The 26,025-nt window shown below is 41.2% G+C and overlaps 1 protein-coding gene and 1 long non-coding RNA gene across 5 annotated transcripts; one reads left to right on the top strand and one right to left on the bottom strand.

The window, feature by feature from the left end:
- The first annotated feature begins 103 nt into the window (after positions 1-103).
- mcmdc2 (minichromosome maintenance domain containing 2) lies at positions 104-14,038 on the top strand. Of its 4 annotated transcripts, XM_088642307.1 has the most exons (14): positions 104-1,297; positions 4,770-4,900; positions 4,994-5,053; positions 5,249-5,444; positions 6,694-6,816; positions 7,389-7,490; positions 8,036-8,164; positions 8,269-8,506; positions 8,830-9,035; positions 9,423-9,589; positions 11,561-11,740; positions 11,927-12,069; positions 12,471-12,580; positions 13,603-14,038. In XM_088642307.1, exons 1-14 carry the CDS (start codon positions 1,195-1,197, stop codon positions 13,767-13,769), a joined length of 2,055 nt encoding a protein of 684 aa, XP_088498433.1. In that variant the 5' UTR covers positions 104-1,194; the 3' UTR covers positions 13,770-14,038. The 4 variants fall into 4 exon arrangements, with proteins under 4 accessions (XP_088498433.1, XP_088498431.1, XP_088498430.1 ...); XM_088642305.1 differs by having other exon boundaries at positions 8,063-8,164; positions 11,561-12,069; XM_088642304.1 differs by having other exon boundaries at positions 11,561-12,069.
- Positions 14,039-14,432: 394 nt separating this feature from the next.
- LOC148655606 (uncharacterized) lies at positions 14,433-22,794 on the bottom strand. Its single transcript, XR_015940750.1, has 4 exons — positions 22,660-22,794; positions 16,130-16,842; positions 15,546-15,640; positions 14,433-14,639 (listed from the first exon to the last, which is right to left on the bottom strand). It is a non-coding gene; the product is annotated as an uncharacterized LOC148655606 (long non-coding RNA).
- Positions 22,795-26,025: the final 3,231 nt, after the last annotated feature.

Genomic DNA, 26,025 nt, shown 5'->3' with positions numbered 1-26,025 from the left:
AGAGACTTGTTTTTATTTGTAATGTAAACCTTTAATGTTCAATTTCCACTTCACTGGGGAATTTTAATCAGCATTGTGAAACAATTACAGTAGCTACCCTTGTAAAAGCCTTGAAAAAGAAAATGATGGTTATCCACCAGCATAGAAGCAGAAACAGACAAGACATCTTGTTTTGGGAGAAAAAAAGATATATCTTAAAACTTTTGTGTTTACCTGGAAAACTCATCACTCTGGTGTTTGGCACTATACCTTGTGTGTCCTGGGGTGTAAATTTCCTGACTTTTTTTACAAAATATTCCAGGACTTATCTGATCAGGTACATTTGAAATAAATAACATTCACATTTGAAGACAAAGCACACAAAACACACACCCCTCCAAGTACATCAGAAATAGCAACTGGTGTGTATTTGATTACCAGTGGGATTCTCCAACTACATTATCAAACTAGAGCCCTTAACTCAGGAAATCCTGTGAACAACCCAGGCATTTTCTGTCAGACGTTTGTATTTTAATGTTTAACAATGTGAACTACCGCAAACTATAAAAAACGTATTGCCATTTTATTGTGAACTAGATTGCTTTGTACTTCCCAAGAATAGATTTAAGGATGGTGTTGAGAGCTAAATATGAAAAAAAAAGCTCTGTAGAAGAGAACTCAGATTGTAGAATTAAGGAGAAATGCCCTACTATTATAGAAAGTTATTATTTAAATGAAGTTGTTCCCATCTGTTGTCCTTGATCATTAATTGATTAACTGTAAGGGCGAATTTAATTTGGCCTCAACTGACGCGTTGCCAGATCATTCTCAGGTTACAAATTCGCTCGAGAATCTCGCTGTTGTGTTTAAAAGCAAAAACTTGTTAAAAGTAATTAGTTTTACTGAAGGACATAAATACGACGAACTTTACTTTTTACGAGCTCATTTAATCATTTGAAAGAAAGGGGATGTTTGCTTTCTTTTTCTGGTACCCATTTTTTCCAAGGAATATTGTAGTGTTGTCTTTACTCCAGTGTAATGCCTGTTCGCCGTAATGAACGACAACTACGCTATAGGAAACAACAACCTGAAATAAACTGAAATGTGATGTTTTATTAACGACGAGCACCGGCGTCTTCGCCATGACACTTCCACGCACGAGCCGCCGGAAAAGCAAACTCGAGCGCGGTTCGCCTCTAGGCTCGAGCGCCAAAGATGGAGGCGCAGGAGACGCTGGAGTTGAAGGAGGCGGCCCTGTCCTACATGGACAGGACCGGCGGTCTGCAGCGGCTCATTGAGGACTGCAGACAGTACACCGGTACGGGCTGGGGACGCGTAATGTTCATGGAATGACAGGGGGAGGGTGTGGTGCGAAGGTAGCCGATGGTGAACTTCATGTTTACAAAACTGGGTCAGGTCAAGAGTTCAGTTTTAACTTCCTGTTCACGTATAGTGACTTCAGCTAGTGCGTGATGGTGTTGTACAGTATGTGCGTCCCTTTAGCCAAGTTTGATCCAGGAAGTCAGACGGGATAGCCCGTGTCACTTTGTCAGCGTCATGTAATGTCATGCTCGTTGTGTTTTACATAAGGCATGAGCGATTAGAATAGATTAATACCCTTATTGAGAGACCACACAGTGACTTTATATTGAAATGGGGAGACGTTCAAGTAGCACAACCAGATTAATTAAAAAAAGTTTTATAAGTGTGAAGCTAGATCGGTAACTCGGTCGCGCAGAAAACAATATTGCGCCTTTTAAAGTGTCGCCTTCAAGCGCTTTACAGGAAAAAAATGATATACAATAAGAGGAGACAGCAGAATTACACAGTTAACAATGAGGGTTTGGGATTCAAGAGGAAAGTAAAGGGGGCAGAAAGAGATCCAGTTAAATAAAGTCCCTTCTAAAGAAGGAGGTTTTTATTCTTGATTTGAAAGAGCTCCGGGAAGATGACTCTCTGATATCCTTAGGGATAAAATTCCAGAGCTCTGGAGAATTAACAGGAGAAGGCCCTGTCACCCACAGTGGAGACAGGCTTGGGGGACAGACAGCAGACCAGAATTAAACGAACCAAGGTTGCGAGGTGGGAAGTGGGACAATAGTAACAGACAGGTACAGTACTGAAGTGCCAAGCGAGAAAACAGTTCAGCTACTGATAACAGGAACATGATGGCGGAGAGGCAGGCAGTGCTGTACCACAGGGTTCAATTTGTACACTTCAGTGTCAAATCTGCATGTGCTGTAGAGGCTATTGGGTTTGCAAACATGCGGTGGATTGCAAAGTGTAGAAATCCAAAGGAATGTCGAAATATAAGCATTTCACGGGTAATACTTCACTTACAAAAGTGCCTCCTCTTTTTTTTTTATTCAACTACACAAGGTTTCCATCTGTGTCTTCTGGTTGGTGTTTCACTGTTGGTTCTGAAGACCCCCCCCCCCTGTGCTGAATTTGAATTGCCTCTGTCTCAAAAATAATTACCTCGCTTTACTCCTGAGCACAGATATTACTGGTTCATTCGATGTTTGTATTCAGAGCCCTGGAAGGAACTGGTGAAAGCCCCAAAACTGGGGGAACACAAATGCAAAATAAGTGGAGGAAAAATTCAAATTGAAAGTGGGAAGGTATTTAACCCCTTTGTAGTGGCAATCCTATACCAGTTCTTCTGCAAAACCTTCATTTGTAAATGTAAGTGTTTTAACTTTTCTTCAGAGTAATTGAACCTGTCTCTGTAACGAAGTTTCCTCAGTTGGATTTGGAACGTCACAACATAACTCAAAGAGTGATAAGACAAACGAATCATGAAGACCAAGAAACTTTCTAAATGAGTCAAGCATAAGGTGGAAGGGACATACAGATCAGGAAAAGGTTACAAGAAAATTTCAAAGTCACTGATCACCATTAAAAGGTGCACTTTACATTACACTATCCACATGCTACCCAAACATGGCTATCCTACCATATTCAGTAAGTAGATAGACTTGGTTAATGTGAAGCCAACAAGGACTTAGAAAAGTCTGTAGAGCTCTGCATCTGAGTAGCTCGGTGTTCCTACATTGACAATATCATATTTCTTGCACTAGGCTGGCCTGTATGGGCAAGTGACAAGAACAAAACCCTTATTGAAAAAGCTCATGACTAAGCATGTAAATAATACTGCAAAAAGAAGGTTGTGATGTAACTCCTACTGTCAAGTGCTTTGAGAAGCCACTTTTAGAGGTGCTATGTAAGATAAAGGTCTTTTATTATTACTGTTGTTGTTGTTTTATAAAATAAGAACTTATATTTATATCATTCTAATAAAATTAAATACTAAGCATTTCATCTGGCACAACCCCAGCATAGCACATAACCCAGACAACACCATCCCAGCTGTCAGGCTTGATGGTTGCAGGGGTGCCTCTCATCTGCAGAGACTGGGAAGATGGAGGGGGAAATAGGTGGTGCAAAATACAGGAAAATGTCAGGAGGACAATGAATGAAGCGTAAGACCAAAGCCACATTGGAGTGGCTTGACAAGAAAAGAGTGCATGTTCTTAAGAAGTTCAAAAGGGACTTTCACTCCATTCTTGTTTCCAGTACATCATTGATGACAAAACTTGAAAACTAGTCCATCAGCATCCCTCAATTAACTCGTCAGAAGTGGAGTCTTTTACAAGGACAAATGAGCAAGATTGATATAATCTCACTGTGCAGAACTGGTAGAGATCCTTCCAATAGTAGTCTTCTTCTTCTTCTTCTTTTTCACAGCCTTAGTCCCAGACTGTCCTGGGTTCAGCTGCTTTGGTTGCTCTTCTCCATTTGTCTCTGTCGAGCACATCTTCCTCACTCACTTCACATACCTCCATATCTTTTCTCACACAATCTATCCATCTCTTTCTAGGCCTGCCTCTTCCTCTGTTACCTTCCACCTCAAATTCCATTACCCTCTTTGTTACTTCCTCAACGTCCCTCCTCATGATATGTCCATACCACCGTAACCTCGCCTCTCGCATCTTCTCAACCACATCCACCACCCTACATCGTCTACGGATTTCTTCATTTCTGATCTTATCCTTCATTGAAATCTGCAGAATAGTACTACTTCCAATAGTAGTGACAGGAGTAATTGCTGCCAGAGGTTCTTCCATGAAGTAGTGACTTATGGGGCTGAATGCATATGCAGATAAGCATTCAGAATTTGTAACATTCAGCCTCCTTCACGTAAAACAGCGAGTATGTTGATCATAATTTTTATGACCTACATTTTTTTTACTATTCTTAAGATCAAATGGTTTGGATTAAAGAATTAAAATATTGTGTATATGTAACTCGTTCAAATTAGATTTTACTGGTAAAATTGCAAGTCAGTGTTGGTGACATCTTCTATTTTTGTGTTGTCTGCCCAGCTGGAATGTAAGATAATGGGATTAGCGAGTCGGACCTTTAAACTGAAAAATATCTTTGGTTTGTCACGTCATTGATTCCCTGCAGTTCCCCAGACACTAACCTTTGTCAGTGCTTTGTTTTTTCTAATGGTTGGTCTGTTAAAATAGCGTAAAACGTTGGCTGCAAAAGCAAGGTTAATATGAGCTGCTTTGTTTGTTCGTTTCTGTTCTTAGATGGTTTAAAGACACACTGGAACTGGTATTAGGAGTCTGAGTAAATAGGGCTATTATATTTTCAACATTATATATTCAACAATCATCACAAAAGTTACTCTTATTAAATTATTTGAAAGGGCAAATGCTCTGAATTATTATGATGATTATTATTTGAGTTGAATTATTTGCCTTTTCATGTTTTTTGACCAGATTCACAGCAAAGCGAGTCGGTGTACCGGTTCTGTGTCCGTGTGAATCCTACAGACGTGACTGAGATAGATGCTAGGCTTGGGAACTGCATATTGCACGACCCACTAAAAGCTGCTGGCCTTTTTCAGTCTGTAAGTACAGATAATTCCAGGTAAACCTTAAGTTAAAAGTTACAAAAGTGTTGCACATCATCACCTTCAACAAAGAATCCGCTTGCCTTGTAGGTGTGTTTTATATCTATCAAGACATTATCGCTCATTGAGAAAATATGCTCAGAAAATCAGGTAGGACTTGCCCTCATAGTCATTTGAAATGGTGGTGCAGTATTGACTGAAAGCAAATACCATATTCATGTGTTCTGAAAAAACATCTAGACAATAAGTTGAATAAGTTATTAAAATAGGTTAATAACTTATGCAGTATTATACCTGTACACCTAATGCTCTGCTGTTTTCTGACAAAGTGTTCTTTCCCGTCAGGTCAGTGTCGTGCTGAAGCTGACACACGTGCCCCCCTTTCCAGACTACCTCCTGGACCTGAGTCACGTCCCGCGGGGGGACAGTCCCATGAGGCCCCTCATGCTGGAGGGGCTGGCCATGGCGATGACACTTGTGACGAAGTACACACAGGGGGCCAGGTTCCTGTGTACTGAGGACTCCTGTCCAAACTCACAAGGTGACATGAAATTACCTGCAATATGTACTATATGTACTTTGGATCGGCATCGCCGAAACATCTAGGTATATTCACCACTTTGCAGAAGTCTTAAGTAGTATGCACTGTCCACTCTTTTCACTCACTGTGTTATGTAGAAGCATGATTCTGTTGCAGTCTACAGAAATTTAGCCATTTTGTTTTAATAGTTGATCCTGATAAAGCTGTATTTTGTAGTATAAAAAATAACCTCAAACTACTACAACCTTTCAGCTTTATGGATGTGTAGAAAGGAGCAAATAACGATAATGCGAGGAGCACCAAACAATGAGTCACCAATTAGATTTGATTGTTAAATGTGACGGATTGGGTATTACAACAGTTTGGCTGCTTGTATCGGGTTTACTTTGAGTCCTTGCGATCAGACTTTTGAAGACTCTGATCAATAAGGATCAAAGATTGTTCAAAACAAGACTGGTTTGTTCTCACTCAAACTAAACTAAATTAACAGCAGTCTGAGTTGTAATAGTAGAAAACACTATTGGAGTTTTTGTGTAAATTGTGCATTGTAACTCCAGCTTTTGTCTCAGATGCGTAAGACTTTTGTAGAGACATGGCTTTAATAGCACTTCATGAGCTACACAAAAATCTGACTTTTTCTATTAAAGCAGGATGGGACAGACAGCCCTCTGGTCCCATTCAGCTGAGTCAGTAGTGATAAAGCTGTTTGCTATTGAGGTCATGCAAATATTGGTGAACTTCCTTCTTGTCTGCTGCTGTGGTATAAAGATAAACATTTTATTGTATTGCTATTAAAAGTTAGGATTGCAAAGGATATACATAGAAATAGCTTCCAGCTGGTTTTGTGTGTCCTTGTTGATATCCTTCTCAGTAAATCCATTTCAGTCTCGTGCATTCTGTAGCTCGTTCAGCTCGTAACTGCACTGGGCCAGTTTTTTTCTGCCCTCGATTCCCCCTTTAAAAGCTCGGTCTCCCACGTCTTGATTTCTACAGGCCTTGTTTTCGGAATTAGGAAATGCATGCATTATGCAAGGTAATTTACCTAGGAGGTGGCTTAGACAGGATCAGCTACCAAATTTGAAAATGTGAAGGTTGTCAGACTTGCAGGAATGCAGCGACATCTGCCTAGAGTGCTTCCACATGGCTCAATCAGAGAGCATACCATCAATACAAATTATATTATGTCCTTTCTACAATGCAGACATTTAGAATACAATATAGATGGCATTGAGCATTTTCTTCTCTATAGGATTTCAGAAGATCCGGGTGCATGTCCCAGGAGCCACAGAGTGGGCCACAGTGAGGAACGATTTCACCTGCTCCTTGTGCGGCTCCCCACTGAAAGAGGATGTGAAGTCCAGAGTGCTGGGTGGTCAGGGACCTTTACTGAAGTTTAACTTTAGAGCAATATGTGCTTTCGTTCTTATAGAACTCTGTGGCGGAAACCTGGAGAGAACAAAGTTAGTATATTTGGTGTAGATAGTATAATTTAGGCATTCAGGCATTGGAAGCAGCCTTCCAAGCAGCCTATAGCAGTTGTGAGAATTTTTGTCTCGCCGCTGTGAAAACTGCATGTGTTCAAAGAGCCTTGTCACTAAAATGATATCTATCACAAAGTTACCACTAGCTGGAGTTAACTGGCCAAACGAAGGAAAACAAAGGTTTCCCCAAGCGTGTGCTAACCCGGTGTGAATGTGTGAAGTATCTCTGCAAGGTGAGAGATACAGTGGTTTCTCTTGCAATACGGAAAAATGGCAGTTTGATTTAAATTAGGATGGTCGCCTAACCTTCATCAACATTCCTTACTGCTGACTGCTCCCATGCAAGCACTGCTTGGCCAATCAAGTCCAAACTTGGTAGAGTTGATATGATGATATAATATAACTCAATATAGAATTAGGATGTGGTTAAATACGATTCCTGTTTGCTGTTCATTTTTAAAAGACAAACAGCTGGTGGAGGTGATCCATGCTAAGGCCCTTCGTGTGCTGAGCGCTCACACACTGAGCTCCTCGAGGTATCAGTCTCTGACAGTCTTTCTGAGAGGTAGGATTGCACTGCTTACAGAACATAAAACCAATAATTCGATAATTCTTCTCAGTGTGGCAGTAGGATTTACTCTACATAGTCATGCGTGTCAGTCTATTTTTATAAATCAGTCATTATTTTGTAGCTTCAAATAAGCGATCTTTTCCAACTTTAGGAAATAAAAGAGAAAAGAATGTCCTGCTTATTGGGATTATGTCATTTTGTTGTTGCTGTTTTTTAATTACCAACTTCTCCCTTGACAGAATAGTTATAAATCATTACACCCCTGTTTATGTATAGTACCCCTTCCTCAAGGATAGTCTTTCTTCTTGTCCCAAGAATAGTATAATTCCCACAAGAACTCTCAGTACAAATTGTGTGTTTTTTGTTGATCTGCTGTTTTAGGTTAAGGAATTTAACGTGCATCTTTAAATTTAGCTTTAGTTACTAAATTGATATGTTTAATATATAGTTGATTTTTTCTTGAATAGCCGAAGCACAAGTGACATCTGTAGAAAACAAAGACATAATAAAAGATAAGACTGCTTGTGTTTAACACACAGATGAACTTTGCAACTCCATAAAAATAGGCAGACTGTACAGGATCATTGGAATCCCTGCACACGTACACCAGTGGCCGAATGTGACTTTCAGCGTGGAAGCTAACAGTGTACAGCCGTGGGTCCCAGAATGTAAGCCGCACCCCTGTCTGAAAGTAGCTGCGAAGAACATACATTTCATAAAGTGTCACAGTAGCAAGAGATTCACATAATACCCTTCTGTCGTTTGAACCCAGGCCCCTCGTTCATCAGTGATAATTTCCAGGCTCTGTTGTCCGCCACTGCCTGTTCCCCATGGAGATTTCCTGCCATTGTGGCAAATGCTTTTGGATCTCAGATCGTTCCACCTGGGTTATACAACACCTTGAAGCTGTGCCTGCTGCTGAGCCTGGTACAGACTGCAGGGGAGGACAGAGAGACGCTCAGCTACCTCGATGTCCTGGCTTTGACCACTGACACCCTTGTAATAGACAGGTACTTCACAGCAAGTGTCCCTGTGCACTGTGCTGCCTTTTACCATTTAACCAGGAGAAGTTTCTGAGGACTTCATGGAGTTTGTAACAAAAGTTCGAGAGGGATGATAACCAAGTTCAATCAGTGTTGTCATTTGGGATATAATCATCTACAAATAATGTATAACCTTGAGGAATAAAGCAATTTATTTCTAGAAATGTATATAGTTAAGACGTAATTCCGTATATTTACAATAAATTACATTCTTCAGATTTATAGGAGAGGATTGGCTTAGTAAAATAACTGCAAATTATAATTCAATTTTTGTTCTGTTAATTTGGCAGGCTGATGACCTACAGCCTTGCTCTTGCGTCTCGAGGGGTACGCCACAGGACATCTGGTGAGCTGTTCCCCTCGGTGTCCAGGGATGAGCATGGTACAGGGGCTGCCAGCATGCATGCTGGCGCCGCCCTGCTGGCCACCGGAGGAATCTGCTTCATCGGTGATCTCGCCTCCTGCAGGAAAGACAAGGCAGAATTGCTTCAGTCGGGTATCAGTTTATAATAAAAGGTTTACACCTTTAAGCAGGCTACAAGCACAAAAAAGCAGAGTCAAAACACACTCACCCCATAAGTCAGTGAATCAAAGTCAGGAAAGCAGTGCCTCACATTGTTAAATCACTTCAAACATTCAAAGAGAAAGGAAGCAATTGAGGAAGTGTTGAGAATGACATCATCTTAGAGTGGACTGGCGCACTCTGGCTGCCATCGCATCATCCAGGTGGGGCTGCACACTGGTGGTGGTGGAGGGGAGTCCCCATTATCTGTAAAGCGCTTTGTGAGAAAATTTTTGCTTTTTTGCCAGAAAAGTTCTATATTATTATTATTATTATTGCTGAACAAACCTCAGTAATAATCTTTGATTTTCCATTTTGCAGCTTTGGAAACCAGGGCTGTCACAGTATTCATTCCTGGGAAGAAGTATGGAGAAGACGCAGACCAGCAGCTGTCTCTTCCACTCCAGTGTAATATCTGGGCCCTTGCTGATACTGGAGCTTCAACCAAAAAGTTTTTAAAGTATGAAAATGCAGCGCTGGGATCAATGGTATGTCAACAGCCTAGAACTGAAATATGAAAATATTTGCAAATCCAATTTAAGATTTTTGAAAATGGATCTCAGGACAATGAGGAGTAGAAATTTTGATATCTGGATAGTTTTCACAAATGTTGTTGCTGTTAAAAGGTAGATCTTTCTTTATATTGTGAGTATCCCAGTAACTATATGTATTTTAAAATAGCAGTCTCATTATTGCTGATCTCTTCTCAAAAGTTAGTTAAATAAATTATTCTCGGGCTGCCATAATCATTAATCTTCATTCATCAACCAGCTACGTGGGGCACAAAGTCATGATGTATTAAACTGGAGTGGAGGCGGTGCCATCAGGATGTGAATTCAGGCAGGATATGGAAGCAATTTACTTTCTCCGAAGGAAATTATTTACTGGATTTTTGCCATTTAAAGCAATGTTTGAGACAGGCCTAGCCTTTTGGTATGCCATAGCTATCGACGTTTTAAAATCACATCACTTTCATATCTTGCATAAAAGCGCAGTCTTTAATCAAGTGAGTCTTAAATTTAATTCAGAGTGAGACATGATCATCTTAGTAGCACTTCTGGGAAAGATGCGTTCTAGAAAACAAACAGCAGGTAACATTCAGCCCAACATGAAAAGCCGAAGCATTACAGGTGTTTACAGGCATGAAGTGAATACAACCATGGAAAACTAGCACAAGAAAACGCTTTGACGTGACCAGAAGAAGACTATGCTAACGTTTCTTTTCCCAGTATTCATCCCTTTGTGTCCCATCCCCACCTGGCCCTTGCAGCAGCCTTCTCAGAGAGCTCTCGGATATGCCACAGAGTCGGAAGAGCTGAATTTTGAAAAGCGCCGATCAGGAGCTTGGTGTACCTCCTTCCAGCTTTGAACACTTGACTAGTTATATTCTGTGAAACGAGCCCACGTTTCACTTTGAAATTCTAGTCCAGAGTGAAGTCAGATATATCTTAGCTAAAATAGTAGTCTGTGGTTCATTTTAAAATGAATGGTGTCCCATCCATTCATTTTCTAACCGTTCTCTCCAGAACAGGGTTGAAGGGGATACAATTACATGTTATATCTATCCTTATTTTAAAATCATTTTGGCTTAGTATGAAAAGTTTGGGATGTTAAAAGTGTGCCAGAGGTGAGAGAGATTGGGAAGCACTGGCTTACACCATCCTCATTACTAGGATGTTGTCTATCAACCAAACACGCTGAGTACAGATGTTCCTTTTGCTCTTAGATTATTAGTCCACAAACCTTGAAAACACGAAGGTGTCAGGGGTGTCTTTGTCTTCAGAATTGCAGAGTTAGGAGGCATGTTGTTCCTCAGCATTCTCAGCAGCTATACCACCCTGCAGCTGCACAACTGGCAGCCCACTGAAGCTCAGCAGGTGTGAGCCTAGTCAGTACCTGGATGGGAGACCACCTGGGGAAAACGAAGGCTGCTGCTGGAAGGGGTGTTAGTGGGGCCAGTAGGAGGCGCTCACCCTGTGGTTTATATGGGTCCTAATTCCCCAATATAGTGACGAGGTGTCGTCCTTCGGATGAGAAGTAAAACTGAGATCCTGACTCTCTGTGGTCATTTAGAAATCCAAGGGTGTTTCTCCAAAAGAGAAGGGGTGTTACCCCAGTGCCCTGGCCAAATTCCCCCTGGCCTTTACCAATCATGGCCTCCTAATAATCCCCATCTCTGAACTGGCTTCATCACTCTGTTTTCCTCCCCACTGAGAGCTGGTGTGTGGTGAGTGTACTAGCACATGATGGTTGCTGTCACATCATCCAGGTGGGGCTGCACACTGGTGGTGGCAGAGTGGAGTCCCCATTACCTGTAAAGCGCTTTGAGTGGAGTGTCCAGAAAAGCACTATATAGGCGTAAGGAATAATTGTTATTAAACACATTGTGCATGGTGAGTAAGATGTTAACTGACTGGCTGGCCCACAAAATTGCTCGTTTGTGTTTCTTCTTTGTTTAGGATACTGGCTTCCTTCCGTCGCAGACGAGTGACGCTTTTGGCCTTGTGATTCACTGTCGAGAGCTGCCCATCGAGCGCCCAGCCCTGCCACTAGCAGTGCACATCCTCAGACAGGCCGTCAAACCTGAGGAGCCTCTCTACCCAGCTTCAGAACAGTTCACTACAGATGACTACAAAGGGGTATCGCTCAGCTCAAAACTGCGCACCCACTCTCAAAATACGCACTGTTATGGTGACTTTTTCGTTGCCTCTAAACAGATCCGAAAAACCTCTGGTGTAAAATTCACGTTCCAGGCTTTTACTAGTTGTTCTCACCCTTGTTGCGTGCTTTGTCTAACGGAAGACGATGCTGTCCTCATGCCCCAGCTTATTGCTGCCGCGAGGGGAGTGCAGGCCGAGCTGAGTCCCGAGGCAGAGAGGCTGATCCACGGCTACTTCCTGGCCAGCCGCAGGGTCCGCACTGGCACAGCCCAGGGCCCCAATCTGCCCGTCGCCTCAGTGAAGCTTCTGTAAGCTGCCCACCCCGTCACAGTTCAGGCTACAATCCATTACTTAATTCAGTTAAAATGCACTGGATTCCAGAAGTCGATCATTCCTTATGTAGTTTGCAGCAAGAAACATTTTAGTTTCAGAATTAATGTTTTTGTCCACAAGGTGGAGTACTGTAGCTGCTCCTGAGTTGTTTGACAGAATTTTGATTATTTTTTTTTTACTTTTTACCTTGGGGAAAAATGTATTCTTACTTCTTTCTTCCACTCGGCTAATTTCTGTGACTGTGGTCTTAATGCCAATATTGTGGAACTCAATTAACCAAACAATAATGGTTGTAATACCCTCAGACTGAATGAGTGCGAATACTGCTTTACTTGGTCAAACCAGCAAGCAGTAAATCTGCTTGTTTGTTTACAAGGTTTTCCTTCGCGGAAGCACATGCTAAGCTGAGCCTGAGGAGCAGAGTCCTGGAGGAGGACGCCGTCATTGCAGTGCTGCTCTGCGAGAACTCCATCACTCTGAAGCACGGTGAGCTCAGCCATCTTCTCCTTCCAACTTCCAAGGGTGAATCGGTAGCCCTTTAAATAATTCACACATACATTACCAGAAAAACCTTGTAGAAGTTATTTTTATCTGAGAAACGTCATTAATGATACACTTGATAATAATAATAATAATAATAAACTTTATTTTATATAGCGCCTTTAAAGGTGGCTTCTCAAAGCGCTTTACAGGATGACAATAACAATAAATAAGACTACAACAATAATTAAGAAGATTTCACAAGATAGGACACAATTATAATTACAACAATACAACAATAACAATAGAGGAGACCGTGGAAGGTGGTATTAAGAAGAGCAGAGGGGTGAAGAGTGGAACCAGTTAAGTAAAGGCTTTTCTGAAGAAGGTTTTGAGTCTAGATTTGAAGGAGTTTAGAGAAGGTGACTCTCTAATATCCTTGGGCAAAGAGTTCCAGAGCTTGGGGGCATAGCAGGAGAAGGCCCTGTCGCCCATACAATGTAGACGGGCTTGGGGGACAGTAAGGAGGGCAGAATTTGAAGAGCGGAGGTTCCGAGGTGGGGAGTAGGGCGATAAAAGTTCAGACAGGTATTGAGGTGCCAAGCCATGTAAAGCCTTATAGGTGAGCATGGGGATTTTAAAGTCAACGTGGAATTTGACCGGAAGCCAGTGCAAGGACTCCAGGATAGGAGTAATGTGAACACTTGCACTAGACCTGGTCAGGATTCTGGCTGCAGAATTTTGGACATACTTGAGATTTTGGTTAGCTCGGCGGGGCTCTCCACTATTTGGTGAAGTAACTCGGTTGCTGAATTAGACCAACTTTACTATTTTCCACCCTTTAATAATGACATGTATGATCTTCAGAATACAGGGTCCTGGCAGTGAGAACGCCACACCAAATGTAAACACATTTAATATAAACATTACTTCTAAAATTATCATGACAATTGTACAGTAAAGGAACATTTAGATTTAAAAAAAACTGCTTTGCTTGCAGGTAAGCAGTTGTGTTGTGTGAATTTCAGGTGCCTCGGCGCTCGTTTTGCCCCCCGAGGCAGTATTCCCCTGTGGCCTTCATGACCAGGCCTCCCTGGAGAGACGAGACCTTGCTTTACGCCAGCTCCACCAGCAGATCCTCCAGTTCGTCTTGACATACGCACCCGGGGCCAGCTCTTACATTTCAGAGGAGTAGAACATCCCCCAGTTTCTCAAACACCCCTCCAAGTGCTCAACTGGCTTTTATTGCCCATTGAAGAAAGATTGCTACTCAATTTTAACAGAAAAATGTTTTATAGTAAGATGCACTAATAAAAGCATACATTTTAATTGTGACTAGAATAATTAGAAAGGAATTTTATTTTGAATTGTCAATTAACGCTATCGACCAATTTTCTGTGATATTCCCTGTACCTACACAAGGGGAATAAACTGTAGAAAAACTCACTTTGACTTACCCAACAATTAGCCCACTCATTCACAGAGCCCATTCTGCACTCAAAGGAATCAAACTATAGGATTTCTATATTATACAATTAAAGCCAATCCTGAAGTGCTCACATTTTTATGTTCAAATGTACTAAATGTACACAGTGGTGCTGTGGTTAGCATTGCCGTCTCACAGCCCTGTGTTCAGCTCCAGACCTGTGTGCTATCTGCTTGGAGTTTGTATGTTCTCCCCACATGCACATGGGTTTCCTCCTATGGTCCAGGGAGGTATTGGGAGGTTAGATTGTGGTCCGGGACAACTGTCCCTGGTGTGAGAGTGTGCACGCGTTTGTGTGCCCTGCAATGGGCTTGTGTTACATTGCATCTCATAAGTCATATGCAGTGGTAGACAAGAGAGACCAGACAGAAGACTGTTTCAATCAGCATTTAATTAAAACTTCTCGGGGACACCAAAGCCCCTAAAGCAACAAAGACTTGAGTCCCAGGTCAAAATCCATGTTAACAAAAACTCTGATTCTAACACAGAACATGGATAATATTTTTCATGTGTTAAGGTACAACACGTATAGTGCTGCCCCAATGTACTTCTTCACCAGTCTTCTATGGCACCGCAAATCTGCAAGAATAAGTATCCATCAGTTAGAATCACAGCAGCAGAAGAATAAAACTGAGAATAGGATACTAAAATTATTCCAAATTGCACAGACCTACAGAATCTTTCTGTGGATGCCCCTGAAAAAAAGTACTCAAAATGAAACCTAATATCTTGAGATTAAAGTTTTATGTGTGATAATTGTTCTTCACGCTATCAGTTGTTAAAATAATCCAATGGAAGCATGTTCAAATGAAGCAGAATCCACTATTTTTGTTTTTTTTTTTAAGATGTTTCTACCTGCACCTTTACGTGTTCTTATGGTAATCAAATCATACTGTTAATACCAAGTCTTGATTCCAGCACAGACAGCATCACACCTTCAATGTGGTGCAACGGGGACAAGGTTAGTATGTAGCTGTTTCAGCACCTAAATCTAGCTGTGAATACTGACTAGCACAGATACTGATGCCATTTAGAATGTAAAAAAATGGGCTGATGCTTACAGAAAAAAAATAAAAATCCACAGTGACATCTAGCAAAGTGTATCAAGTAACTTCCTTCCTGTGAAACATCTTAAGGAGCAGAATTCAACAGCATTGGTAACTGCCGAGTTGCCTTTTAGTAAGTCCAAACACAAATCGGTGAATAGTAAGTGCAACAAGTGCGTGTCACACTGAATATGCCATGCTTTATAAGGCTTAGGGACGACAGCTTCTCCAACGTGTGTCCCTCCACCACCCTACCACCTTTCATGAACAATGCCACTATAGTGCCAAAGCAAGTGACACAGCAAAATATACAAGAGACATGCACAACAGTGGTAAACTTAAGCAGTACTGTACTTTCTTCATTCATGAGTTCTTTACTGGCAGCTCTTTGAAGATCAGAAATAAGGAATTGTAAAACTCTCTACTCAGAAGCCCTTACCAGTTGACTGACTGTCAGCTATTGCCCAATGCATCTGATCTGGTCTCAGAGTGGGCCATGTCCTCCCGAGTCCCCACTCCACTACCATCGAATTCCTGAAACAAGAAGAGATCTTAAATGAGCATTCCAAACTCATTAATTTTTTCCAGAATTACTAAAGGCATGAAAATTCAGCTTCAAAATTCAGCAAATTTTCCAAAACCTTCTACATTATAAACCAAATTCTAGCTCTGCGCAAACTTTATACACAACTGCTAGCTCAAGTCAGTGCTGCTGCTGGAGGCTCAGATCATCACATCGTCAGCATCCCCATATACAAGGTATGAGTGGTAAACGGCGAATTGTGTAATCATCACAGCTCCAGCAGGAAAGGCACCGGGTGCACCTTAACGTTCACAAGCAGCAGGTGTAAACACTGCCAGCCCAGCAGTAACCTTCCACTTCTGGTGTTTATGGCTAAGACCTCAGCATGACTTCACCTAATCTGGGACAATAACCATCACTCCTGAAGAAACAGGAGTACCTGCAAACTGTCCCAAGCATTGGGGTTAAAGTTCTGCAACTGATTTCGGTACCAATGTTACCTGATGCTTCATGCGCTCTCTCCTCTCCCAATGATCTGCTCCAAGAGCCGTCCTCTAGAGTCCTCACAGAGTGTAGAAACTTGTTTTTCCCCCAGGTTCTTCAGGTGACATTTTTTCCTCAATTCCAGCAGCTTGCTGTCCAGCTCTTCCTTGAGAGGCTTCAGCATCACATGGTTCTTGTTGACTGAAATCCTGAATGAAACCGATTCTGAAAACTTGTCTCCTCTCTCTCCTGGATTAGATCAATGTCAGCCATCACTTTTGACTTTTCCCCCCTCTCAGTTGAGCTTCAGTATGCTTTTCTTCACCGAAATGCACATCTGAAGTCATATACTCCACTAACATTTCTGCCATGATCAGAAATGCCTCCAACTCCTACAGTGTCAACTTTCGAACAGGGTCGTCACCGGGCTTGCATCCCAGGGATCAATCCTCACCCTTGTTTTCCTTTGCCGATTTCTCCAATTTCAAACTCTACAAATCTCTGAATGCTCAGCTGTTGATCTTGTCAGACAAGAGTAAAAAATACCCCCCCAAGTACACAATGCAAAATGGGGTGCACAACTAATGGAAAAGGTCACTCTTGAAAAAGTTTTTTTTTTTTTTGAGGATGACATTGATAGGCCAGTAGACTGTATCTGAAGGAAAGGTTGGCGTGTGCAGACTGTGGTCTGTGCTTCATGGTGTAGGTCTTGGTGTTGAGCCCCAACTCCCTGAAAATCAGAAATAAACATCTTTCATAATGTAGAGAACACACACTATACATTATACCAAGACACCATTACAGAAAACAGTTATGAAGTGTGATAACCTACATCAGTACAGTGGTACTAGTATGTCAGTACACACCATCTAGATTTGAGAAAAGGGAGTCTTAAAGAGTTCACAGGAACATAGATGACTCCAGGTCTAAGGGAATTATCATAAATAGATAAGTTAAGGTGCCAAATGGTTTCAAGTCCAGAACAAGTGAGACTGAAGAGTTTAGATACATATAAAATGCTAATTAATGTAAAGAGAGGGTCACAGTCAGGGGATGGTTTGCAACTCAGTGAAACAAGGCCAAGGGGTCAGAATTGGACATTAAAAGAGAATCCATTTACAACTGAACATAAAACTTCACACAGAGTGGTGGGGATTTAGATTGTCAATAAACAGCAGGATCAGATTTTAGATTAATTTAGCTATTACACTACTGAAACAAGCCAGACAGACCAAACAGGCTGCCCTCATTGGCAACTCTTCATGCGAGGTCACAAAAGAAAAAATAACAAAAAACATAATGCTACCGTAATTCAATAATAACACAAATTTTATAAAGCTTACCACAATCTAATTTTTCAAAGATTTTTAAATACCAAATAACAGGACATTTAATTTGAGGAACACTTTTTTTCCCTCAACTAACTTAAAACTCAATATTGATACAGTGGCTTGAACAGACATGAACCTCAGAGAAAAGCACAGGTGTGGCCTGCTGGAGAACAGTAACTGCACCAGCAGAGGGCATTTCGTGCCACCATTTCTATAGCAGAACAGCAGCAATGGTTGCCAGTCATCAGTGTATCTAAAGGGGGAACTGCAGTCTCACTTTCTCAGATAGGCTATTAAAATCTTGCTAACAAAATGATCGTACCACAAAATTGTACAAGTTCGGAATTAGGCTCAGAATCATGAACTTTGTGAAAGTACTGTCTAGTACTAGTTGGATAGTGGCCTAACAGGACCACTTTAACAGCTTCTCCATGTCCTCAGGTGCAGCTGCTTTCACGAGATCCTGAAAACCTACAGACACACCAGCCTCTCCAGAAACAGGAATCAACTCCCCTGCCCTAGAGTTTCACACTACTTACCCATCTTTCACTTACTAATCATGGCACTGGCTTTGAAAGGATGACAAATTTCAGTCACTTGTTTTATAATGCATCTATAATTTACACTAACCCACTATCATTTGTTCCAGAACTAAAATGGAAAAATAATCTCCTAATGTAAATATTATCACCTCTGTAGTTTAGAGCCTGACCTAAAATAACAGTGGATGTGAAATGCACCTGTATATTAGATCTCCTGCACCCAGTGTTATTTGGAGGCTGTCTGAAACTGAAGATGGAAACAGGCTGAAGTTGTGATATTCGCTCCTATTCCTGGGGAGCAACAGGCCAGCAAGTTTTATGTGGAACTTATCTTCATCAATGACGAAAGACCAAGTCAACAGTCATTTCAGAGATTTAAGTCATTAAGAGAAATGTGGAATAAAAACCAGAACCAGGAATGCATCATCGCTGAGCTACAGCATCCTACAGGCAGAAAAGCCCCAGGCTCAGAGAAGACCTTACTATAGTGCCTCTAGACAGACATTCGTATAAGTACTAGATCCTGGTGTAGTTCATAAACTGACTGATTTTTTTTCTTTGGTATTGTTTTGACTGAGTTTGACTAATCACTGACTGGACACACCTGGCAGATCACCTTTAGTGCTGGCAAGTGCAGAGTGTCGCATGCAGGCAGCAAGAGCAAATTACATGAGATGAGAAACACCAAGCCTGAAGAAGCCACTTATGAAAAAGGCTTCTGTTGGATGTTGACTGTTTTCTAGATAATATGAGGAAGCAACAGAAAATGGCAAACCGTGTTAGGATACACAGTTAAAAGTGCAGAACTGAAATGGAAGAATACAGTTTCAATATTGTAGAATGCACAAATGAGATCTTAGATTAGAATATTGCATTAAATTTTGCTTACTTTGCAAAGGATTACGGATTTGTGCTTTGGAATGGATCCACTAAATAGTAACACCTTTCCTCCAACACACATGTACCCAAACAATCCTGGCAACAACAAATGTCCTACAATGAAAAAGAAATCTAGGCAACTGTTTTTAAGAAATAGAAAGAATTTAGAAGGGCGACAAAATTAAAACATGTCAACGCCTCAAAGACACAAAACCCACCCATGGGACGTTTTCCGATTCAACAGTGAGTCACGGAACAAGTGTACAAGTGGGAACTAAAAGGACATGGATGTAAAACAAGCCACCCAGCCATGCTGCCAAAGCAGATACCATCTCTTCAGATGATGAATGAGGTCCTCGGGTCAACTTACTACCAGCAACCAAAAGGGCTAGATGGGACAGAGACAAGTGGCCTTCTTGCCACTGTAGTCTCTTATATTCTCCATCTTCTGAGTATTCCTAGAGCTCCAAAAATTGAATACTTTTACATTTCTCTTATACGTAGAGGGGAAAAAAAAACACTTTTAGACAGCATAAAAACCCACCCTGACCTCAGCTAGTTAATCATGAAGTCCAGGAGCTAACTCTTGTAACGATCAGCTGGTGGCGAGGTTAACTGTGGAGGGCAGTTGTGACAGCGGAGGTCAGGGCTCTCTGGGGGAGTCGCGGATAATCAGTCACAATAGATAGATAGATGCCGTCCCCATCTATACCCTACTGGTGATGTGCTGCTGCTCAGCATGAGAGGAACCGCAGGTCCAGACACTGGGTATCTGCGCTTGGCTGACGAGTCAATGATGCAAAAGCTACCATCTGTGCGATTATAACTGAACACCCCTAAATCAGAATCCAAGACATTTTTAAATAGTTTATTTTAGCAAAGCTTTTCATTTAAGGTAAAAGCTCTTCAGGTTTTTTTAAGACAATCAAATCTACCAGTTAAGGTGCATGGATAAGCACACAGGATTCTTTATCTAACTCCATAATTAATCATTTCCACAACTCAACACAACCTGCAGAAGATTACCACAGTGTTTAAGTACAATTCTCACGTTTATAAAGCCGCCGTTTTAAAATAAAATCATTTTTATAAAAAAATAAAAAAGGAGGAAAAGGTTCTGCCTGAAAATTCTCTAACACAGCGATCACTGATAAAGCAGACTTCAAATTCATCCCAGAAGTTAGATCACTGCATTGAGACTGAAATATTGGGTAAAATCACACTTCAGGAGGTATAAACAATTCTGATATTTCAGAAATAAACATTCTGACCTCCAAACATTACAGTCTTAATGGAGGACAACCTTTTCATCTTCAGCAGCTGGAATTTCCCGGTTTACACGTTCAAATGAGAATAAAAGCATATTGCCATTGCTCTACCATTAGGCCTGTTGTAACCTGTACCGTCCTTCTCAACTTTAAGTATTTCCCCAAGCTGTTCTATTAAAAATTAGGCTGAACCTGGTTGTCAACACTCTTGAGTCTGCCCAACCTGACTGACACCCAAAGTTGGCCCAAAAAATGACTAATTACCCATCCATCCATTATCAGAAGGCCTCCAATCCCCAGGTATTGATTTTCTTTATGCCGCGGACCGGGCATGTTGAAGGAATAGCCAGCGCGCCGAGATAATGCGCGACAGGAGGAATGACGGATGAACCGGAGGTCAAAGGGGACATGTCAGCCCAGCTGGCAGCAGGGCTCGGCGCTGCGCCACAGGGCTGCCTCCCGGGCAGGTTCAGCTCAATGTCAGGACCTTTACCGAGACCGCAGCGCCGCGGAGACGGCCAATGCCAGGCATGGCGCTGAAGGCCCGGCGCGGCGCAGCCCCTGACCCGAGCCGCCGGACAGCTCAATCCACAGCAGCCAAATGGCAAAGGGGCAATTTATCACCCGAGCTAGGACAGCCAGCTGCTACTATGATTTATGATGACACCGTCCTGACAGCTCTTCTCCATTCAGCACAGATTTCCCTCTCCGCCGCCCTTCAGTAAACTCGTCTTCCCAGAACGCGTACAATTACGACCCCAATCCGCTGCAATGGAGCTCTTCCAACCCTACAGGCAGCGGCTCACAAACACCCCGTAGTGACCCGCAGGTTTTCAGCTGCATCTGTGTCTGTATAAGAAATATCTCAAAATACATAACTACACTTAATTAAGATAACAGCAAATAAATTAGGTCATGAATCTGCAACAACGTGTTTGGGTCTTCATCTGCATTCACAGCTGAGGCAGAAAGACAAACACTGCAAGGATCAGTAGTTGGGTCAGTGCTCATGACTGTGATAAAGTTCATTTTAGACGCATCTACTTTTCACATTATCTAGAACTAGCTAGCTCATAAACAGCACTTGTACACTTAAAACCACTGATAGAGGTATAACTGTCCAGGTAGGAATACATAACTCACAGAAACTGTTTCCTTGAATATTTTAACAAACCGATACCAATGAAACAGGAAATGTACAACCTGATTTGATTTGCATCACCATGATTTCAGATTTTTAAAAAAATGTATCTGCAATGCAAATGAAACAGTTTCAGTTTCCAGGTTACGCATTCCTCTTACCTTAAGTACCGTGTTTATTATGGTCCCATGTAACTCAGGACATTTTGGGAAAGGGGATAATATTCTTAATAATTCCTTACACTTACACAGCACTTTACTGGACGCTCCACTCAAAGCGCTTTAAAGGTGATGGAGACTCCCCTCCACCAGCACCAGTGTACAGCCCCACCTGGATGATGCGATGGCAGCCATAGTGCGCCAGAACACTCACCACACACCAGCTCTCAGTGGGGAGAACAGTGATGAAGCCAGTTCAGAGATGGTGATTGTTAGGAGGCCATGACTGGTAAATGCCAATGAGGAAATTTGGCCAGGACACTGGGTTAACAACCCTACTTTAATCGAGAAGGCCAAGTATTTTTAAAGACCACAGAGAGTCAGGACTATGTCTAATCCGAGAGACGCCTGTTTTACAGTATAGTGTCCCCATCACTATACTGGGGCATTAGGACCCACAAAGACCTCAGGGTGAGCGCCCCCTGCTGGCCCCACTAACACCAGTTCCTGCAGCAATGCTTCTTTAACAATCGTTCATCCGAAGGCTATGAGTGTTTTTGAGCGGAGCTGGAGAGTTCACAGCTGCTGGGTGTTGTGTACTGTAACCCGGTCGACTCGGGACCTCCGATCCCTCCCCCTGTCCTCGGGGAATCACCCAAACGCCAATCGATTTACTCGTCGACAAAATATGATTAGGACTCTTTTTTTGACCTACCGCACAACTGGAGAAGACGCCATCTTTTCTTTTCCATGAAAGTGCAAATTATCAGCTCCATTTTCGGCTGCCAAACAAAGGGCGTACGGACAAAACGGCAGAGGAAGACAAACGCCTTCATATACATTCACCAAGTAGAATATGCAAAACTATTTATAAACCCTATAGTATACTAAAAGATTAGACTGTCGCCATCTTAGAACTTGACTATTATTAGACAATTACACCTTTCATGTAGACGATAGTCACATGGACTCGGAAAGTTCACCAGGAAAAACGGATTTATCTAAACAGTTTTATATCATTCCGACTTCGACGTATTTAAAACTTCGACTGAAATACGAAATATGATTATGCAAACAAAAGAATTATGCTGTGGAAATTTTCAACGACCCTCGGACCGATGCCGATACTGTTAGAAAACCCACGCTGAACTGCAATATACTATGGAAAATATGGAGAGAACAAAACCACAACCCTGTCGCCACTGGATTATCGCTAAGTGATCTTTACCTGTTCAAAGCAAAAGAAGCAAGTAGGCCGGAGAGACACCGCATCCACTCCCAGCCCACTGAAAAAGCACACGTAGCCTTTGTCCCCACTTCCGCTTATACTGGCGGTTTCAGGACGTCAGCGGAAGTGCTTGGGGCTTGGCCGGTGTGCATGCTGGGTAATATACTCTGTTCCTACAAGGTTTGTTTAGCTGCGATTTATACAGTCAGTAGTTAAAAACTAAACTGTGCCTTCAGAGAAAATAGTCGAATTTCAAGCGTGTTATTAACATTAATTTTATGTTTGTATTTATTTATGCCTGATGTCAACAACGAAAGAGCTGGAGACTGTGTTTTAAAAGCAGAAGCGGAAAAATAAATGCTCTGTGTCCCAAAATGTATGTTTTTCTTTCGTGCAAATATAAAAGGTTTAAATGATATATAGAAAAAAGAAAATATATATAAGCCTAACATACAAAGCCCCCAACACCTACACAGCACTTTGACTTTCAAAAGTGCTAAATCCATCAATTCATTTCTAACTGCTTTATCCACGTCAGGACGCGAAGCCAGTCCTGGCAAGCAAGGTAGTAATTGATCAATCACATGCTAATTTCGAGTCCAGATTTGGAACCGCTTTTTTTAAAAAGTTCCACTAGTTGCTGGTTCATATGCAGCTGTGCGGTGGGTGATGTGGTTCTCGGGACCATTTATGTCAATCCATTTATCGGTGGCGCCCCCTGTCGCACTAATCATGCTAGGATTTATTTCAGTCCCCGGGTACATCAATAGTGTGTGTGGCACTTCATACAGTAAAGACAAAAACACCAAAAAAAGAAAATAAAATGAAAATATCATTTAACAATAATAAGGAAATATAGAAATAAAAACAAGGAAAAGGCAGGCGTTATCTGAGCGCTTGAGTAAACAGATTCGTGTCTTTAGTCTAGATTTAAAAACTAAAAGAGTTCGCATTACTCGGAGAGCTGGGAGTGAGTTCCCGTTTTGTGGAGTTAGGCGGCTGAAATCTTGAGACGTTTGTACCTATAAAAAAGTACTACTGTAAAAGATGTGCCTCAGCTGAAGCTCCGCTTGTTACACACGGAGTAATGATAGATGATAAGCATTGTGGGGATCTGGTATGCAGGTATTTAAAAATGAAAAGTAAAATTTTGAACTGTGGTCATCTGGCCTTGAACGCCTTAGAAGCTCAGCAGCGGAGTTTTGAATCATTTGAAGGTCATTATTGTGACCGTTTTCATCTATAGACACTCTCCGCGTACGAGATGAATGCTGTTTCGAATCAGTTTAATGATCTTTGACTGCGAAAACAAATTCCCATCTTAATTTATTGCAGTTCTCCGTATCATCGTACATTGAAAAGTGTAGGTTTTTTTTTGTATTTATGAAACTGCACCTCCCAAGAGCAACTGCTGACAGAGGGTACAAGTCATTTTAATTTGCCACTGCTAATGAGTGGAAACTCCGGAGTGTAAATTGAAACAGTCAACCCTGGTATCTTAGGGTGTTTTCAGTTGTAAAAATCTTTCGTACTTGACAATTACTCTTGTTAACACATCATATCTTAATTTTATTTCTCTAATTCGTCTTTTGCGTGTCGGTGGCGTGAGCCTCCTGACTACGTCCTTGCTGTAAAGGAGAATTAGTTATTTGGTTAAATAAAGTTGACGATGATGATTGTTGTTAATAATAATATAATGGCAAAACAGAAAAATAAAACATCAGAATTACATAATTGAAAGCTTTATGTGGATAGATGTGTGTATACCATGAGGTTGTAGTCAAAATACTGTATCCCCAAAACACTGCTTATGTAGCAGAACCACACCTATTGACAAATTTCCTTGTTTGTTTTGTAGTGTGGTTTTAACGCTTTCTTTTGGGAAAAAGTGAACTGCTAAATAGCGATCGAACATTAAGTGATCACTCTTGTCTTGAGGAGGGTTAAGAGTGCTATCAGATATACAGGGAGTGGATTCTTCGACAAACAGAAACCCAGTGGACTCCCCATTATTCGCACAGGATTGAAGACGCCTTTCCTCTGTCGCTGTGTGATCTCCTCACGAAGATATAACGTTATTACTGTCCTATATACCTCCCTGAGGCATACAGCTAGAGAAAAAAATGGTACAGCAGACGTCTTAGAATGTCTTTGGCAAGTGAATACAGCACCTCTTCACAAATCAGTCAGCTTTCAGCAAATACTTTTGACTTTGCATATACTTGCTGTAATCCTACCATGAGTCATAATTTGCTGACATCACAAGGTTGTTCACAATCTTCTTTAAACGCTGACAATACTAACAAAAGTGTTGCATGCAACAGAGGGTATATTTAAAACAAATAAGTATGATAATGTTACCAGTTTTCAACGTATTACAGTCCTATGTTCAGACCACAGAGCACACAGTTAAAAGGTTATGGACTTTCTTTTCCTGTATTATGACTAATCACATTTCCTATACTTAATTTAATTAATTTATATTAATTAAGGTAAAACTGAAATAAGAGCCCAGAAGTGAAATGGATATTGTTTCACAACGCATGTTTCATCTCTGAATGTTCTCGGCAAAATGATGTTAGTATAATCACACAGCAGAGATCCCTGTCATTGTGGATGTGACTATCAGACGTTATTTTCTCTTCGTTTTCTCAGCTCTTCTGCCGACAAACTCTTCTTTCATTTTTCCCATCATGGACTGAACTCACAGATCGGCTTGGCCCACTTTCAAGTCCGCTAATAAAAAAGCGCTCGATACTGTACGTATCAAACACGTGTATGTTAAGTGAAGACGCTTCAAACAGTGCACTTAAAAAGCTTATATACTTATTAATATCAATATGACATTAATCATTCATATTTATTTACTTCTCACAATCCACAAATATTTTAATGTGTTTCGATCCGTTTCCAAAACTTTGTATTCTGCAGGGTAATTGTAAACGATTAATGAACATAAACACGCGTCAGTCAATTTAGAAACTGTATAGTCCAAAGATCTACCCTATAGGACCAAATCACATCTTAGGATAACAGTCCATTCAGCTGTTGAGCAAACAAAAAAAGAAAGCAAGACTAATTACAATTCATTTACGAATGTGTACAATCTTTCCTAAATCATTTAAAATCATTTTAGATTTTTTGCTGTCCAGAATGAAATTTTAAATAGTCGATCTAATCATATTAAATTGCCCGAGGACACTGATAAGCTTAAAAATAAGGTATGCAAAATCATATCCATAGGTTTAAAGGAGGTCTACTCTATTATAAGCAATGTATTTTTCAGCAACATACTGTATATATCGAACCACAATTTATTTTGGTCCATTATTTAATTAGGTGATTCTTCTATGAATTTTTTTCTCA

This window comes from Lepisosteus platostomus, chromosome 8 (assembly GCF_059453375.1).
Source record: "Lepisosteus platostomus isolate fLepPlt1 chromosome 8, fLepPlt1.hap1, whole genome shotgun sequence".
Taxonomy (NCBI): domain Eukaryota; kingdom Metazoa; phylum Chordata; class Actinopteri; order Semionotiformes; family Lepisosteidae; genus Lepisosteus; species Lepisosteus platostomus.
Note: the sequence above shows the minus strand (reverse complement) of the source record. Positions and strands in the feature narration are given on the sequence as shown.